Here is a 17785-nt window from a genome sequence, read left to right on the forward strand (position 1 = left end):
ACAAAACACACATTTTTCATCCAGTATTTGAGTGATTCTATCTTAAATCAATCATAGTCTATTTGAAAGATAACATAGATAACCCCAATCATGTATACATCTAATCAAACAACTGATTAAGTTGTTGTCGGTGAAGATCTCCCCCTTAATCAAGTTTTTCATCAATCATCTGATTAAGGTTCGATGCTTCTTCATCATAATGAAGCTTGATCTTCTTGATTGAGCTGAAAGATTTTTTTTCGAAAGAGAAAAACAACCATTGATTCCAAGCAATTTGAATTATTTACTTGTTTGTTCAATTGCTTCACATGGATACAAATCATCCTTCAATTTTTCGTGCTCACCCGAAATGCCAAAGAACATGAAATATATAGGAACCCAAGATACTAAGAAGGGAACATTAAATCTTAAACCACCAAATCTTTCTTTAAAAGATAATATTTTGATAAACTTCTAATTAAAAGAATATCTTTTATATTAAATATATTTTTTTAATAAAATAATGGCTTCAAACCTTTTGATAAAATAATAAATTTCTCAAATCTTCTGATAATAATAAAATAATAAATCTGCTACGAAGATTTCTACCAATAATACTCTGAACAAATATTAAGAGACGGGCCAACAAGAAGCCACTGGGAGAGAAAAGAGAGCAAAAAAAATAAATTTTATCAAACTCGATACTTTGATGGCCTAAGATTCTATGTAATTTAAACTGAACAACATATGCAGTTTCAGTTTCGTATGAGATTTTTTTTGCATTTTGCAGTTTAATGCGGTTTTAGCTTGAAACCGAACCGAAAACACTCCTAACGAAAAGGAAAAGTAAAATTGCGGAAGAAAAAAGATGGAAAGGAAAGGCAAACATGAAGTATTTAAAAAAAAATGATCGGCTTCCTACGTTTTTTGATTTTGTTGTCCAAATCGTAAATATTTAGATATTTTGTTTTACGTACCAGAATTTACCAACTTTGTTTTCTTTGGTTTCTGTTTCTTTTTTATTTATAGATCACTCATCAGCAAAAATTATATTCTTGTGACTATCAGTTAACTTTTAAAATCACGAAGGACCTTTTCAAACAAACAACAACAAAGCACCATTTTCTTCAAAATTATACCACCACCTTTTTAACTTAATTTAAAAAGGATTTTTTTTTTCAAAACTTAAAAAGAAAAAAAAAACAGATTATTTACGACAAAATTCACTTCACTCAATTTGCATATCAAGTGTAAATGGCTTTTTTTTTTTTTTTTTTTACTATTTTATACCATTTCCCTTTAAAAAGATGTATGTCTTGAAAATTTAGGGACTAGGACACAATTTTTAAACTTTTATTATTATGTTTAACATTTTAGACAGAACTGAACTTGATTGGAGAACCTTGTGACCCTCTCTCATATATACTAATTCACATATATCTTGATAAATATTCTGTAGCTTTGCTAGGAAAACTCAAAACAAAAAAATGTCAAAAAGAAAACCCTGCTATCAAAATAAATAAATAAAACGTTGGTGGTCATTCCTTACGTAAACAAAAATAAAGAGAAGTTACCAAGATTCCATTACAAAAGGCAGTTCAAGAAGAGTAGCCTCCCACTACATATTTCTCAACTACCTGCAATGATGAAAGTTTGAAAGACAGCCATCAGAACTCATAAGCCAATAAATTTAAGAAATCAATGGTTTTAATGCCTTATCCTGTCTCCATACAATCAAAAAGTAAAAGAACACTACCAACATTAGACACATGACTACATGAGAATGCAAATTTTTCCCAATGATTTTCTTTTTCAGGGGAACTAAAAGTGGCAAAGGGCAGAAGAATCATAAAAATTGAAGAACTAGCAGAAGAAGAATATTTGGCATTATGGGAGACAAATAACTTACATTGAGATCAAACATAGACCACAAGAATTGATCTTGGGATTATCGGTACAATATAAACATTAGCAGAACTGAATTACAGCGGACTTGGAGGCCCTTGGAAGAGTTAACAATTTCTGAGAAAACTGAAGTAGTTCCTTAGGAGTGAATCGATCCTCCTGATCGAAAACAGCGTCTTTGAATAATTCATATTGGTGAATGGGCTGGAGAGTCTTCTTGGTGGAAATGACCATCTTTTCCAGGACCAAGGCATTCTTCAATAGAAATTCAATAAGCTCCAATACATATGGCTCCGTTACATATCCGTATATCTTAACGGTCTTGAGGTACTTTCTAAGGCCGCCACGGAAATCGCCATTCTGTGACTTCCAGTAAGACTTACCATCAAAATCATAAGCCTCCATCCACTTGGCTTCCTCAGTCTGAAAAGTTGCAGAAAACAAAAAATCCAGATTGTTCGCAAGGGTAGAGTTGAGAAATAAAAATAGCAAATGCTTGCAATGATGTGAAATAGTTTTGTACCAAGAATGTTGAGTATGATCCTGGGTAAATGTAGAAAGTCAGTGTTTCCAACCAATGTGAATTCCTGAGAATGCTGCATATTCCAGGCATGTGCCACTTTGTGAAAAGAAGTCTGAACTCTACAGATTTCCAACCAGCGACAGGAATTGGGACATATGTCAAATCCCATATTGTGAAGATCTGATGACATCAAAATAATCTTTTTAAAAAATAAGTAAACATTATCAAACAAAAACTGGGAACTGGTTAGCTGATGAAAACAAAGTAAAGAGGGACGTTTTGATTTGACAAATTCCGACTGCATTCCAGAACTTTATTATAGTTTATTAAAGAAGGTTAAAATAGATAATAGATATCGAGCAAGCATATTAAAAATCCCCATGCATCCCGCATCATAGAAACAATAAGAAAATACTATAGAAAGTAATCCCACCAAGATGATCTTGGTTAGTCACAACTCATTACATTGACACCACAGATGGGGGGAAACCTTGGAATCCTAAATTGCATGGTTTAGTTTGGGTGAGTTTGATGACTTTGGAGAGTAGTGTTTTCAGGTGGAGCACTCAAGGACTTCTAAAGGAAACACTGACAAAAAATTTTCTCTAAACATCCTTTAAAGCATGGATTATACAACTTTAGACCAGGAAAAGTTTTATAAGTGCTTTCAACTAGCTTAAATCACCTTCTCTTGTTCAACAGTTATGTCTAACTTAATGTAATGTTATAGAGTCGAACAATAGTCTCATATGATTAGCTGAGTTGAATCCACGTATGCTAGCCCATAATTCACAGATGTACAAAACTTAAAAATAGTTCAAACCCCAAAAAAATACTTCTTCTGCATGTTTATCAGTTATGGGATAACCCATATCGTGATATCAGGCCAACATAAGAGGCCTACTACACGAAGTGTTACAATCAAAAGGATTAAATCGAATCACAGCATAGAAGAGAGACAAAATTACCAAAGTTGTCCATGTGCATGGTATGAAAACACTGACTTCAGCTAGTTTCCACAGCAGCATTTGAACTTTTTCATATATCCTGCGTTCACACATGAAGGTGCGGCTGTAATAAAGGGAGGCGTCGAAAATAGAAGCAGAATACTTCAACTGTACAAGATGTATTGCTCCAGCCAGTTCTAATGATTTGAGACCAGGACAGCTAATCTCCAACCTTGAATTTGACATCTCATTTCTCCATCCAACAATAATCTTCAACCTCTTGATGTTAGAAGTAGTCAACTTCAGCTTATGAAGACCACAACATCCATCTAGAGAAAGTTCTTCAAGCATCGGGCATCCTATAAGGATTTCGCCCATAATCTTATCACTCAACATTATTTCCTTGAGAGAGAGCTTAGAGAGCGACGTTAACTGAATACGCCCTTTTTCCTCGATTCCACAGCCAGTCAAACTAAGCTCCTTTAGATACTTATTAGTTAAAATACTAGTAGGCAGTTCATAATTTACTTCTGGCTCTGACAAACCACATCCTAATAAATCAATATCAAGAACCTTAACTTGTTTCCTCAAAGAAAATTTAATCCATGTAGTAAGCTCACTTGCCATTCGTCTCTCTTTAGATGCGTACCCATCAGAATTATATTGATCATCATGAATAGCATTAAACAAATTGAAAGCAAATTTGAGATGAAACTCATCGATTATAGTACGTTCATGAAGTATCAAGACATGACGAATAAGATTTAGAAACCTTTCATCATAGTGTGGTCCATCATAATTTTCACCATCATATATATTGTGGTCATGATATGCACATTCATCAAAGGAAAGATGATGAATATAGGTCCAAAGATTCCTGAATCTTGAAATCAATGCCATCTTTACAGCATCCCTTGTTGGTAAATATGAAAGAATATCAACAAGAACAGATTCCGGAAGCTGACTAATCCAATCATTTCGATCCTCTTCAGTCCTTGTTCTTTTTGAGCAACGCATCATTTTTGGGCAAGAAACTTTACGGAATTGCTAAACTCTAAAAAATTAAAATCACATTCGTCTTCGAAGTTGCTTGCGAAACAACAACTAACATACTTGGAACTAAAACTTGTTACCAACGTAGAAAAAGAAAATCACTGAAGCAAGGGTAGCGAGCAGCGGCAGTCGACAATGCTGAGAACACCATGAAATTACAACTCAAATCAAATAATCAATGGAAAAGGGAAAGAGAAGAGGAGACGAGTAGTACATAATATGAATTCGAAGATTCACTTCATCACATGAATCCGCGAAAAACCAATGATGAAATATAATCGAATTACGATCACAATGAGAATAGTATATCAAATGGAACAGGCGGTATAAGGGAATGATATATGGAAATCATAGTATATCAAATACCGAAACGAAACCGTACGAACGTTCTCTTTCTCCTTCAACAAAGTAGTATTATTTTACGTCTTTTTTCTTTTCCAGAAAGATAATTTTTGTTTTTTTCTTTAAACATTATTTTTCTTATATGGAAATCCGAAATTACATATTTATTAGGATAGATTTATAAAGGAAATAGTAAAAAATAGCAAAATAATACAAACCACAGCAAATGGAGTTGGGCTCGGCTCCATAATTTTTATTATGAACCTATTTAGAATAACTTCCATATATTTATAAAATATTGAGCTAAATCCTCGTAAACTAAGATGGGTATAATATTTGTTATTTTGTTTATTTTTCTCTTCAATTATAACATATGATTCTGTTCTCTTATATTAATTTATATTTTTCCTTCCATGTAGTATTTCTCAATTTAACATATACATATACATATATATATATATATTGTTTGGTAAACTGCGTTCCCATACCCATATTTTGAGTCAGCATCTTCAGCCGGCGTGGGGCCAAATAAAGGATTTGAATTTTACAAAAATCTTTTGGAAATTATAAATATGTAAATAAGTCAAAATAGTTGTACTTTAAATAGTCAACATACCTAAAACCATTGTTCTTCTAATGTTGTGTGAGAGTTGATATTTGGTTCTCACTCATTTTCATAACTCTAAATTTTGACAATTTAAATTTTATTTCCATACATGTGTCCAAGTAAAACATAATAAAATATTAAAATGGGTACATTTGTTTAAATTCCATGTCAAAATTTTACTCTATATGCTATTCTTCATCCATCATTATTAGTCCTACACATGTTACCATTAACATTACCTATGGTTTTTATCTACCATGTGCTATTTTTTTAAAATATCTAATGTAATATTAGTTTAGTAATTTTACTATTCTAAACTTTCCTTTTAAAAAGAAACATTAATTATTTAAAAATTTTAAAGTGTTTAAATGATGAAGTTTATGTCTATTTAATCACTAAACATTTAGTAGATATTCTTAGAAGATAATTTGGTTTAGTTAGCTTATTAAAGTTGTTTATTTAATTTGAAAGAGAAGTTGTTGTATGTTAAGCTATATATATGGTTCCATGCTCAAGTTGAATCAACAAAGACAATGCTAGTCGAAATATATGCTTAGACACAAAAATAAAAACATCATTCACACTTCATCTCATATCTCCCATTAGGGATGTTCATGGTTCAGTTTAAAGTTGAAATTACGCCGAACCACAAACTTTTGGCTTAAATTTATGAAACCCATTTGAGTATTTAGAAACAAAATTAAATGAGGGAGAGAGAGAAGGGGATAATGTAAGTAATATTAGATAGCAGAATCGACCGAGACTGAAAGAGAGAAAGAGAGAGAGAGATAAGAATGAAGATGCATGATGGAGAAACCCTAGCGGCACTGTAAACACTTATACTTATATATTTAATTACTTACATATATATTTAACTTTCTTTTAAAGCAGTTTTGGTTCAGTTTTAGAATTGATTTAATATCTTAAATCGTATAAAAAACGGTTTCAATTTAATGCAAATCGAATCGAACTTCATGTATCCGATTTCGATTGCGGTTCTTTTATCAATTGATTCGGTTTTCAACTATTTTTTTAACACTCCTATCTTTCTCCAACCATGAATATATATGTACTTGCTTCAGAGGGAGAAAAGGCTAATGATAACAGATTAAATAATAGCTTTAACAAGATCAAAGAAATGTTATCCACTAAATATAATTAAACTTGACATAATTAACCAGATGTGAGGTGTTAGAGGAAATGAATATATGAACCTAATTGTGAGGTGACAGAGGAAATGAATATATGAATTGAATATACTAGCAAACTAGTAACAATTTATCTCAAACAATACACTTGGGGAAGCGTTTAGGGCAAAGAGTTGATTAATATAGTTCTAGGTTATTATGGTTGGGCTACAATAGGTTGTGTTTGGATGTACATCATTTTAGTTTTGGTCATAATAGTATATGTTTGAGGTGTAAATTATTTTAGCTTGAGAAAGAAAATAGTAAATATGGTAGTAAGTAATAAAAAAATGATGAACATAAAATAATAAAAAGTGTGGCAAGATAGTAAATACTATAACAAATAGGATTTTGAAACAATGTTAACCATATAGTTTTATATTGAGAACTACAAAATAGTATTTACTGTCCGTTAATATAAAACATTTATGTAAGTCAGATGTTATAATAAGGCTTAGATATGGAAATATTCAAAAACTTTTTAAAGAACCTCAAAACGATTGTGATTCAAAATGTAATTAAGGTACGCTTTTGATAAGTGTTATCCTAATTAAAAACAATTATTCCCTATGCATTTGAGTATAAGCAGGTTGCAATTATCGTCTCACCATATTAATAAATAAAACTTAAACCTTAAATTAAAAATTAATTAAATCATATTTAATTAGCATTTTATTTAAATCATATTTATTTAATTAAATATCATTAAACTAATCCATTAATTAATTATTATATTAAATATCTTATATTTAATTTAATTCATATTGGAATCATATTTATATATAATTTTTTCTCATATATACAATAAAATTTAACCTATAGTTTTAATATGAATCTAGTTCAGATTAAATTAATAATTAAACTCATATAATTATTCAATTCTTCCATATATTAATTTTGAATCATATAAAAAAAACAATTTATATAATTAAGTCTAATTAAAATACTTTATCTATATATTATATTCATTCCCATAGTAAATTTAAACATTTCAAATTACAACCAAAGTCAGTATCCTTTAAGAGCTAGGAAGGGGATCTAATGGACCTACAGATAAGAAGTTAAAATGATAAGAGATTAATTGACTAAACTCATTAGCCACATTAATCAATATTTGTTAACTATGTCTATATACTCCACTAAAAATTCACAGTTGAACTCTTTTCACTATAGATATATTTCTATGTTTAAGGGTATACACAAGTGTTCGTCAGCTGGGACAAATTACCATTTTACCCCTAGATTACTTCTAGACTATTCTAGTCCTTAAATACTCAATCGTGTCCCCAAAATGATAAGCATATTAAGTCGGCAATCTGGCCACTCTCACTCGTACAAATCAAAGGACAGTCCCTTGCGAACAGAAGTTCATAATACACTTAGGATTAAGATTAAGTTACATAGGTTATCCTAATGAAATAAAAACCTAACTAGTTAGCGAAGTTATATCTAATGATTACTATTTCATGGTTCGGTTTTATGCAAACTCATTACATAGGATACCCTCACTACATGTCACTACACGAACGTGTTGAATCATTGCGTTCGTATCAAATACAAAGTGAGCCATAATTTTTCTACATACAGTTCAAGACTCATCAAACAACTTAGGATATGTGTTATTAAGACAAAACTAATAATCAATAGCACTTTATTGAAATTACTAAAATAACATTTTATTAATAACGATCGATGAATTATATTTACTAAGTACGAGTTTTAGAATATAAAATCCAATACTCTTCGATTTGGATTGAGATGTTACAAATGAAGAACCAAGTTATTCTTTATAGCCTAACCACGACTTAGTAACTTTTCAAAATACAAAATAATATCAACTAAATACAAAAATTGAAACACTTTTTGCTTGACTAAAATAAAATATAACTCATTCAATTTTTCGAAACTTCAAATTTAACCTTCATACAAATTAAATTTGTATATATAAAACATCATTTTAATTATAAGTTTCAATCCAATTTGAAAGTTTTTAAACAACGAATTTAATGTACACAATTAAACTCATTTTTATGTTTCAAATATGCACCAAATTTTATTGTTGTAGTCAAAATAATGTTGAGAATGTGACCAAAGTCTCACATCAATTAGATAATTGAATGATCATGGGTATATAAGTAAGGATAACTATTTTCAGCGATACGAGGGCTTTTAGGGTGGTACTAAAAGCAAAGTCATGAGAGGTTATATCCAATGGGAACAATATTGTACTATTGTGGAGATATGTGAAGGTTTGTTTGTTCAAACAACTGATATTAGAGCCAAGTTCATAGCTTCTTGATCAACTTTTGTTTATGGCAAGTGCAAGTCAATGATGTGTTGATACAAGTTGGGTTACACAAGTAGGCTCAAAGAAGATACTCTTTGAGTAGAAAATAGACTACTGGAAATGTGGACAATCTGAGCACATAAAAAATAGCGCATGTTCGTCAAAGGGCTTTGGATCGGGTTTTAAAGAGGTCTTTCTCTAAAGAAGATGAAATTCATCCTCGTGGCATGTCCACTTTACCATGATAGAGGATGTGGTGTTAGCTCCACATGATTGCACACACGCATCAACTTGATAGTTCTGCAAGCTATGCGGTGAAAGTTATGTTCATGGTTGAAGAACTTTCATGTGAGCCAAGTAAGTGGAAGTTGCACGATAGATATCAACAAGGTTTTATTGACATGTGACGACAAGAAAAAAATCTTGAAATGTGGTATTTCAAATGGTGTTGTGACACCCCAGGCCCAAGATTCGGACCTGGTTTGGAATTCGGATCTTCAACATTCCCCTGCATCCCTTGCGACCTGGCAGCATTATCGTAAAATACAAGTGTAACTCTTTATGGTAGAGTTAGTTGTTAGTTCAGTAAGTTGAGAATTATGATTTTAGTTGACGACAATGGATATTGTAGAAGCTGTCATTAAATTCATTTTGTATTCTCTAGTTTGAGAATGAGAAAAGGTACGTGTATTCAAAAGCTTTAAGAGGATACTTTTATAATTGAGGTTGGAAAAGAGAATTATTTTGTGTGATTATAATAATTTTTCATATAGTGGATTTATTTATTATTTGTAGTTTTTTTTGTTGAGTTTGAAGTTTTCCTAGTGAATGCTATTGGATATATGGGTATGCTCTAGTGAGAAGGAATTAACCTAGATGAGAGTTAGACGAATTGGTGATTATTTGAAGAAAGATTCAATGGTCCTATTGGAGGGAATGGTTGTTGGACATGCAACCGAAGTCTCACATCCCTTAAACAAGAGAATGACCATGCTTATGAGTATATAAGCAAGGACAATTATGTATCAGACTTTTTGGAGTGGTATCAAAACTAAAATCATGAGGGGATATACCAAGAATAGACAATATCATACTATTGTAGAGATCAAAACTAAAATCATGAGGGGATATACCAAGAATAGACAATATCATACTATTGTAGAGATTTACTGTCTTCACAAATAATTTTAAGAATTGAAATTTTTGTGAATAGATTTTAACATATTTGATACTTAGAAAACCTAATGAATCTTAAAGATGCATAATTAGATGTTCTATTAGTTATTAAACATAAAATTGAAAGTCAATATTTTCACGGTAGAATTGAAAGTTTAGAAATCTATTTGATATCTATTAAATACTTTTGACCGATCAAATAGACACGAACGCGCGGAAATGCATCAAATATTAATGATTGACAATTTCCCAATCTAAAATTCTAATTCAAAAAACAAAAAGTGAATCATTTACAAAACAACTAAGCTACCTTACAACATTGTTCCTTCTATCCAAATGAACTTGAGTTACATTGGAGGACCCTGGAATCTCTGTTAAGAAATGTTCCCAAAACACATCATTTACTCCACTTCTCATTTCCCCTTCCTTTTTCACTTCCATTTCCTTCCCTTCCTTCAAAACTTGACCTACATTACTCAGCAAATCCTCACACAATCCCAAGGATAATTCCAGCTTCCCCAGCAGCTCCAATGGCGGAACATTCACCTTCTTCTTCTTCAAATTGTCTTTCTCAAATTCTGTCAATTCTTCAACTAAGAACTCATTCACTTTCCCTATTTTCCTCTTTTTTCTGTGCTCATTCTTCTCCAACTCTGCTCCCAATATCCCAATTAGCTGCTTCTGTTGATTCCCCATTCGCCACAATTTCTCACAGATTCTTTGAATTTGATGCCCAATTTGTTCTTTTTCGTTTTCGTGTTTCTGTAGCTGGGATTGGAGATTGGTCTTTTCTTGATAAAGAGTTTTGATTTTTTGCTCCAGTTCGTGTCTTTCTTGTTCTGATAATGGAGCTCCTCCATTTCCTTGGCTGCTCTGGCTATGGCTGTAGATTGGTTTTCGTCTATGAATGCTTTTTAGAAGATGTGTTTTTCCTCTTATAAACCCCTCGTTGGCGAATTCCCATTGTTCTCGATCGATCTTCCTAAATCCCTATCAAAACAGAGAAATCAAGATTTTGCTCTGAAGATTTTAAGTAAAAGCAGAGTAAAACAGGGGTCTGGTTTGATGTTTGAAGAACTTACGTAAGTGTTCAATTGACGAACAAAACTAGAAAAGTTGTTGTGTTTGAAATAAATTGGAAGCAATTCTTGTGCGAATTCCGGTGGGTTCCAAACCACAAAGCTGAAACCACTTTGATTCCACGATACAATAGAATTAGTCATCGGATCATCTACCATTTCATATGTTTTGGTCAGAAATGGCGGCGGAGCACCGGTTGAACTCCCCTCTGAGCCATCCATTGTTTGTCTATGGAGGATAGAATAAAAGAGGGGAAAGTAGAAAGAAAAGAGCGAAATGTTGAAGGAAAGGGAAATTGAGGATTTTGAATGAGGATTTGGTTTGTCCTGATAAAAGGATGGAAATGGGTGAATATATAGACGCGGTGGAAGGAAGAAAAAGTCTAAAGAAAGAAAAAAGAGAAGGTTAAAAAGGAGTTGACCGGAGCTGTAGCAAAGGATGAATTTTCAACTTAGACTCTATTAGGAGAAAGTCGTATGTTTCTCTATTTTATGTTTTTTGGATCTTTGAATGAATTTATAAGGTCAATTTGACTGCATTAGGATGACCAATAATTTTGTACCTTAACCAAATATTCATCTATATGTATCCAAATTTTAAATTTTTAAATAGTAACTGTATCAATTTAAATTCTACATTTAAATTTTGTTTCAAAATTATAATTTTAACTTTATTCAACTCTTCTTCTCGTAAATATTTACTACAGTTACTACTTGTTTAAGTCATCTATGACTGTCATTCTCTCATGGTTAAATCTCTCCTAATTTTAGTGAATAATAGGAGAGTAAGTCCAACCTAAATAACTCCACAAGAATTATTTGTCCAACAAAATTTGATTTTTTTTTAGGTTAGATTGGGTTGGATTGAAAATTTTGGTTCTTTTCAGGTTTGGTTAGTTAGGTCTCGGATTGGGATTGAAAAATTCGATTAACCCAACCCAATTCGATTTAATAATATATATGTGTGTGGGTTGGGTTGGACAAAACTTGGTCTTGCTCAACCGAGAGGAAAGACCAAATGCTTTTTTTTGTAAGGATCTCGACCTTTTTTTTGTAAGGATGTTGGCCAGTCGTGTGAAATCCTGGACAAGATCGAAGACAGAAGTGTAATCTTGGGGCCATCTCAGTGCTTGTTCAACTAAGATGAAGAACAAAAAGCTTAAGAATTTGGGAACTCGAGCAACTCGAGGTTGTATCCGACTGAGATGAAGGACAAAAAACTTAAGAAGTTAGGAGCTCGAACAATCTTGGGGTAATGTTCGACCGAGACGAAGGGAAAAAAGCTTAAGAGGTTGGAAACTCGAGCAATCTCGGGGTTGTGTCCGAACAAGATTATATTGGAAGCACAAAGCAAAAGTTAAAGAGCACTCGGACCATCCAAGGTTGTGCATGGCCTAGACTCGGAGTCGTGTCCTACCGAGATTGTTATAGCTTTTTTTCCACTTTAGATTTATGCACTGAATGATTGGATAATGTTTTTCATTGTTTGTTGAGTAAATAATGTTTTACCTATGTTGGCTTTACAAACATTAGAAACGAAAAAAAAACAACCCAACCCAATCCATATATTTAAGGGTTGAGTTAGAAATACTATTCAGGTTATTTGGGTTGCCAACCCAATCAACCTGAAAATATAGGTTGGGTTGGAAATGACCTCCAGTCCAACCTAACTCAACCTGTTTACATCCTTAGTAGATGATATGAAGCTACTCCTAGAGTGCTTATTTTTCTTTGATTTTCATCCTCTATGTTTTTTTTCTTTTTCTTTTTCTTTTTCGAACCAAGGTTCAGAGTTGTTTTTAAGTATACAAGCTAGTGAGTATTATTGGATTGAGAGATTTTAGCTTCTACACAAAAACTCTCAAATATAGAGTGGGGCACACTCTATGCACACCGCCATTGCCGTGCCTTAATCCAAGAAATTTTCAACTTTTACTATTAATCTATTTAATTTCAGGATTTTCTATTTTCAACAATATATGCATTAATTTTTACACAAGTGTGAACTTCATCAATATCGGTTTTAGACAATGGGTGAAAAAGTTGATACATGGAAGATTCTCGGTGAAAGTTTTAAATGATTCAATAAAAAAAGTTAAAAGTTTTATCATCAAATTTAGCTATATTTGTACTTAATTTTAGCAATTTTACTATTTAAAATAGCTTTATAAGAAAACAGATAGATAATAAAAAAGGAAAAATTAAAAGGGTTTTTGATGAAAAATGAATAATAACGTTAGTTTATATTTTAAAATAATTGTGTTGATCTTTCTAAGTAATTTTCTATTTTCTTTGAAGGTAACAATAAATAATTGAAATCTTCTCCACCAGTAACACGTGTTATTACGTAATATAACAAAGAAGACGACGTCATTTAATAAGAATCGCATAACTTATTGGAAAAGAGACAGTGACTTGTCTCATCTAACGGCTCTCTTAGGGCGGCTGCCGGCGACAAAAGGAATCTCTGTTAACAAAAAAGGTATAGATACAATCCATTTTTTCTTTTCTTTTCTTTTTTTACTTACCGGTATTTCTTTCGAAATTTCGAATATTATTTTTTCTTCTTTCTAATATTCCTCTCGCTTTCTTTCAAAACTTCATTATTTGAAAAGTTTTTTTTTTTTTTTTTATGTTTCATTATATATAACACTATTATATAGTTTTTCAATTATAAATGTAAATATTGTAAAGTAATTTAATATCAATCTTTTTTTAAATATAACAAAATTTATCAAATAATAAAAATCTATTCCCTATTTTATATACTTCATTATTATTTATATAATTGGTATTTTGTTATAGTTTTTTTCTTTTTTTTTTTTGCTAGTATTGACAATTTCTTGTTTTTTTAGACGACCATTTTTCAATTCTTGGTATGCTATATTAGTTTAATGCAATGATTTTTTAAAAAATTATCTCAACCTCATTTTATAATAAACAATTTATGATTACTTTTTATGGGAATATGTTATGTCTTTGTAATTAATTTTTAATGTCTATTTTTAATTTTGGCTCTCGCATCCGTTTATATATATATTTAGAATATTATATATAAATACTGTATTACTCTATAGAGTAATCAAATAAATATAGTTTATTTTTAATAAATTTGTTTAACTAATTACAACATTTTTATCAATTTTCATAAATATGGATGTTTTAATAAAATCAAAACTTCTATATTCCAAAACTTTCAACAAACTTTTGAAAAATTGAAATTAGCTATCAATTCCACCGGAAATATGTTGAATAACTTTTGAAAATTACGTTTGTTTTAAAATGTGTATTATTTCAATAATATTATTATATCTTCAAATAATTTATAAAGCACTCAATTCCATACTCCCAATTTTGACCCACAATCTTTTTTAATAAATATAGCCACGTACTAGTTTTCTATTGGACAACTCCTTGACTCCAAAAAAAAAAAATAAGTCCGAGAAAACACTCAAAAGTATTTTTTTTATATGTAATTTTTTATATCTTTAATAATTTAATATTATATTGTATTAGGTGTATTAGACGTGTATAAAGCGTATCAAATATATATTAGTAACGAAGGTATTTATAACATTTTATCTCTTAATGTGTGAGTTGAATTTTGTTTTTGTTTATTACCGATAATAAAGTTATGTGTTATAAATTTAATTATTATAATTTGTTTGGTCATTTTGTATTATGAACAAGTTTTATTGGATAGAGTTATTTTTTCAAATTCTTTTTTATTAGATGAATATAATTAAATTTTAACTCTCTAATAAAAATAAAGAAAAGTGATAAATAAAAGAGAAAATAACGGAACAAAAAAAGGAAAAAAGATGGGAATCTTATAAACTTTTGTTTTACGAGAAGACGTACCATCCTTGAGATGTGTTTAAAATGGATATCACAACTCATAAGATATTCGAATATATTCCAACGTTGCATCGTTAAAACATATTTTTGAAATTTTTTAGTATTATTTTAAATATACTGTGAAATATAATTTTATTGAATTATTATGTTTTGATCTCATGCAGCTACCATCCAACTTCAAAATACATGTGTGCAAATGTGTTAATAAACTAATTTGTTAATAATTTTTTCGTGGAAGGTCCTTCTCCATAATTTTAATTTGCTAAAGATAAAATTCAGAATCTTTTAAAGATTAAGAATTGAACAAAGAAACATTAAATATGAAAGCCATTTTATATTACTTAGCTTTTCTCAGAAAAAAGGGCCTCTAATCTAATCCGTAGGTCTATTAAAATTTTAACTAATAATTAATTTTTTTATAAAACAATATAACAAACTGATGAAATATTTACACTTTATAGAATACTTTTAGATTTATAGTGTGAAACAACAAAAATACTCTCGTGATTAATCCATCACACATGCATGAAAAGCTTGGTACATGATCATTCATATATAGATACATGATCGTTCAGATCTTGGTAAACGATTTTGGTGCATGATCTTGTACCACTTCTAAATGATCTTGGTAAATGCTTTTGGTTTTTGGTTAGATTCTAAGATCATTTAGGTTTTCATTTATCAAGATCTAAACGATTGTGTATCATATCTAAACGATTATGGTTCACGATCGTGTACCAAGATCATTTATATTTAGTACAAGATCATGTACCAATATCGTTTAGATTTTGTGCATAATCGGTGTGCCACAATTTTAACGATCATGTTCAAAGATCTAAACAATTTTTGTTATAGATCGTTTACCAAATAAGATCGTTTAGATCTTGGTACACGATCGTTTAAAAATCTGAAAGATTAAACATATGAGAGATGACGAAGATCACTTACCAATTGGGAATATGAAGAAGTTAAAAAATAATTTTAAAATATGAGAAATGACGAAAAAGGAAGAAATTCTAGACGAGAAAATCAAGAATTCAAGAACAAGTGAGAATATGAAGAAAAAGTAATAACATGAAGAAAAACTAATAATATGAAGAGAAGATAAATAAATCACGAAAAAGAAAAAGAAAAAGAACTAAAAAATCGTCCGCAATATTTAAGACCAAACTTGAAATTTATGAAAATATCATAAACTTTTTTATTTTGCTTATATATTTACTATCGCATTATTTATATTTATTTTTTTATAAAAGGAATTTAAAATACACGATCAAATCTATTTAATGACTAAATTAAATATTTAAAAATATATTGCAATCGTATTTGGTTGGATTTTTTTTATTATGTAACTATTGTTAATATTATCAATATTATTTTCACTTATTATTTTTTCATTTATGTAAGTTAATTTTCATAAATATAACAAACAACAAAATATTTATGACACGTATGACAAAATGAAAAAGTTCATGAAGCTGACCATTTTTCCTAACTATTTCAAACTTGTCATTTTTTTTCATCGTCTTTTTTATCTTCCTCTTTTTTTTTTCTTTCTATCGTCTTTTTCTCTTCTTCTGACACTTTTGTTAGTTGTTTCAAATATAAAAGATCGTGAAAAAAAAAAAACATTGAGATATTAAATAGCCAATCTAAACGATGGAGTACAAAAATAGCAAAATATGATCGTGTACGAAAGAATCTTATAAAGAAATTGTGTAACTAAAACGTTTGCTATATTTGAAAAGAAAACACTAACATTAAGATAAATTATACCAATTCAAATTAGCTAAATTCAAAGTATCAAATTATATCCATTTAAACAAATTAAATTAAATTAAATCAAAATTAATTAAATAGTCCGTTAGATTTGATCATTTAAAGATGATGCATATCAAATTAAAGGATCAAATCAAATCAATTAAATTAAATTTTGATTTGATTTGATTTAATTAAATTAATGTTGGAATTTCATATTTATTTCTTGTCTTATTGAACAATTATATAACGTAACTTTTTCTTTGGATGAAGCGTTCTAAGAATGGTGTACATATTTGTTCGACTAAACTTGAAAACAACTTGTACATATTAAGACTTAACAAAGCAAAAAACCAATTTAAATCATTAGATGTTTAAAACTGTTAACACTCAAAATAAAAGGCAAAGAATTTCTCCTAATAACAATGTCTATCTTTGACATTTAAGATTATGTCACATTAATCACGATAGGATCAGGAGATTGGTAAATAATGGACTTCTAAATGAGTTAGAAGATGATTCATTACATTCATGTGAATCTTGTCTTGACAGGAAGATGACTAAAAGACCTTTTATGGGAAAAAGTTATAGAGCCAAAGAGCCCCTAGAACTTATACATTTAAACCTCTGTGGTTCGATAAATGTAAAAGTTATAGGAGATTTTAAATACTTTATCTCTTTTATAGATGATTATTCAAGGTATGATTATTTATACTTAATGAAGCATAAGTCTAAAGCTTTTGAAAAGTTCAAGGAGTATAAGGCTGAAGTTGAAAATCTATTAAGTAAAAAAATTAAAATATTTCTATCAGATGGAGGTGGAGAGTACATGAATTTGAGGTTCTAAGACTATATAATAGAAAATAGAATCCAACTTGCACCTGATACACCTTAATAAAATGGTGTATCAGAAAGGAGAAATAAAACCTTGTTAAACATGGTTCGTTCAATAATGAGCTATGCTCAATTCCCTAGCTTATTTTGGGGGTTGCAGTAGAGACTGTAATTCATATCTTAAACAATGTTCTCTCAAAGAGTGTTTCTAAAACACCTTTCGAGTTATGAAGATGACGTAAACTTAGTT

General features: G+C 30.1%; 2 protein-coding genes across 2 annotated transcripts; both read right to left on the reverse strand.

Annotated features, from left to right (window-relative positions):
* Positions 1-1372: 1372 nt before the first annotated feature.
* Positions 1373-4707, reverse strand: LOC101209866 (putative F-box/LRR-repeat protein At3g18150). The gene is made up of 4 exons (XM_004143182.3): positions 3376-4707; positions 2408-2587; positions 1889-2307; positions 1373-1616 (listed from the first exon to the last, which is right to left on the reverse strand). Exons 1-3 carry the CDS (start codon positions 4372-4374, stop codon positions 1948-1950), a joined length of 1539 nt encoding a protein of 512 aa, XP_004143230.1. The 5' UTR covers positions 4375-4707; the 3' UTR covers positions 1373-1616; positions 1889-1947.
* A 5441-nt stretch (positions 4708-10148) lies between these two features.
* On the reverse strand, positions 10149-11432 carry LOC101209621 (heat stress transcription factor A-4d). Its single transcript, XM_004143181.3, has 2 exons — positions 11089-11432; positions 10149-10996 (listed from the first exon to the last, which is right to left on the reverse strand). Exons 1-2 carry the CDS (start codon positions 11305-11307, stop codon positions 10313-10315), a joined length of 903 nt encoding a protein of 300 aa, XP_004143229.1. The 5' UTR covers positions 11308-11432; the 3' UTR covers positions 10149-10312.
* Positions 11433-17785: the final 6353 nt, after the last annotated feature.

This window comes from Cucumis sativus, chromosome 6 (assembly GCF_000004075.3).
Source record: "Cucumis sativus cultivar 9930 chromosome 6, Cucumber_9930_V3, whole genome shotgun sequence".
NCBI lineage: Eukaryota > Viridiplantae > Streptophyta > Magnoliopsida > Cucurbitales > Cucurbitaceae > Cucumis > Cucumis sativus.

What these genes read in the sequence shown, in the direction of transcription:
- LOC101209866 (XM_004143182.3), bottom strand. Translation starts at nt 4,374, where the DNA reads ATGATGCGTTGCTCAAAAAGAACAAGGACTGAAGAGGATCGAAATGAT. An exon ending in CATGCACATGGACAACTTTG is followed by an intron (nt 2,588 to 3,375) that starts GTAATTTTGTCT and finishes TGATGTCATCAG; the next exon opens with ATCTTCACAATATGGGATTT. An exon ending in GATCATACTCAACATTCTTG is followed by an intron (nt 2,308 to 2,407) that starts GTACAAAACTAT and finishes GCAACTTTTCAG; the next exon opens with ACTGAGGAAGCCAAGTGGAT.
- LOC101209621 (XM_004143181.3), bottom strand. Translation starts at nt 11,307, where the DNA reads ATGGATGGCTCAGAGGGGAGTTCAACCGGTGCTCCGCCGCCATTTCTG. An exon ending in TTCGTCAATTGAACACTTAC is followed by an intron (nt 10,997 to 11,088) that starts GTAAGTTCTTCA and finishes CTGTTTTGATAG; the next exon opens with GGATTTAGGAAGATCGATCG.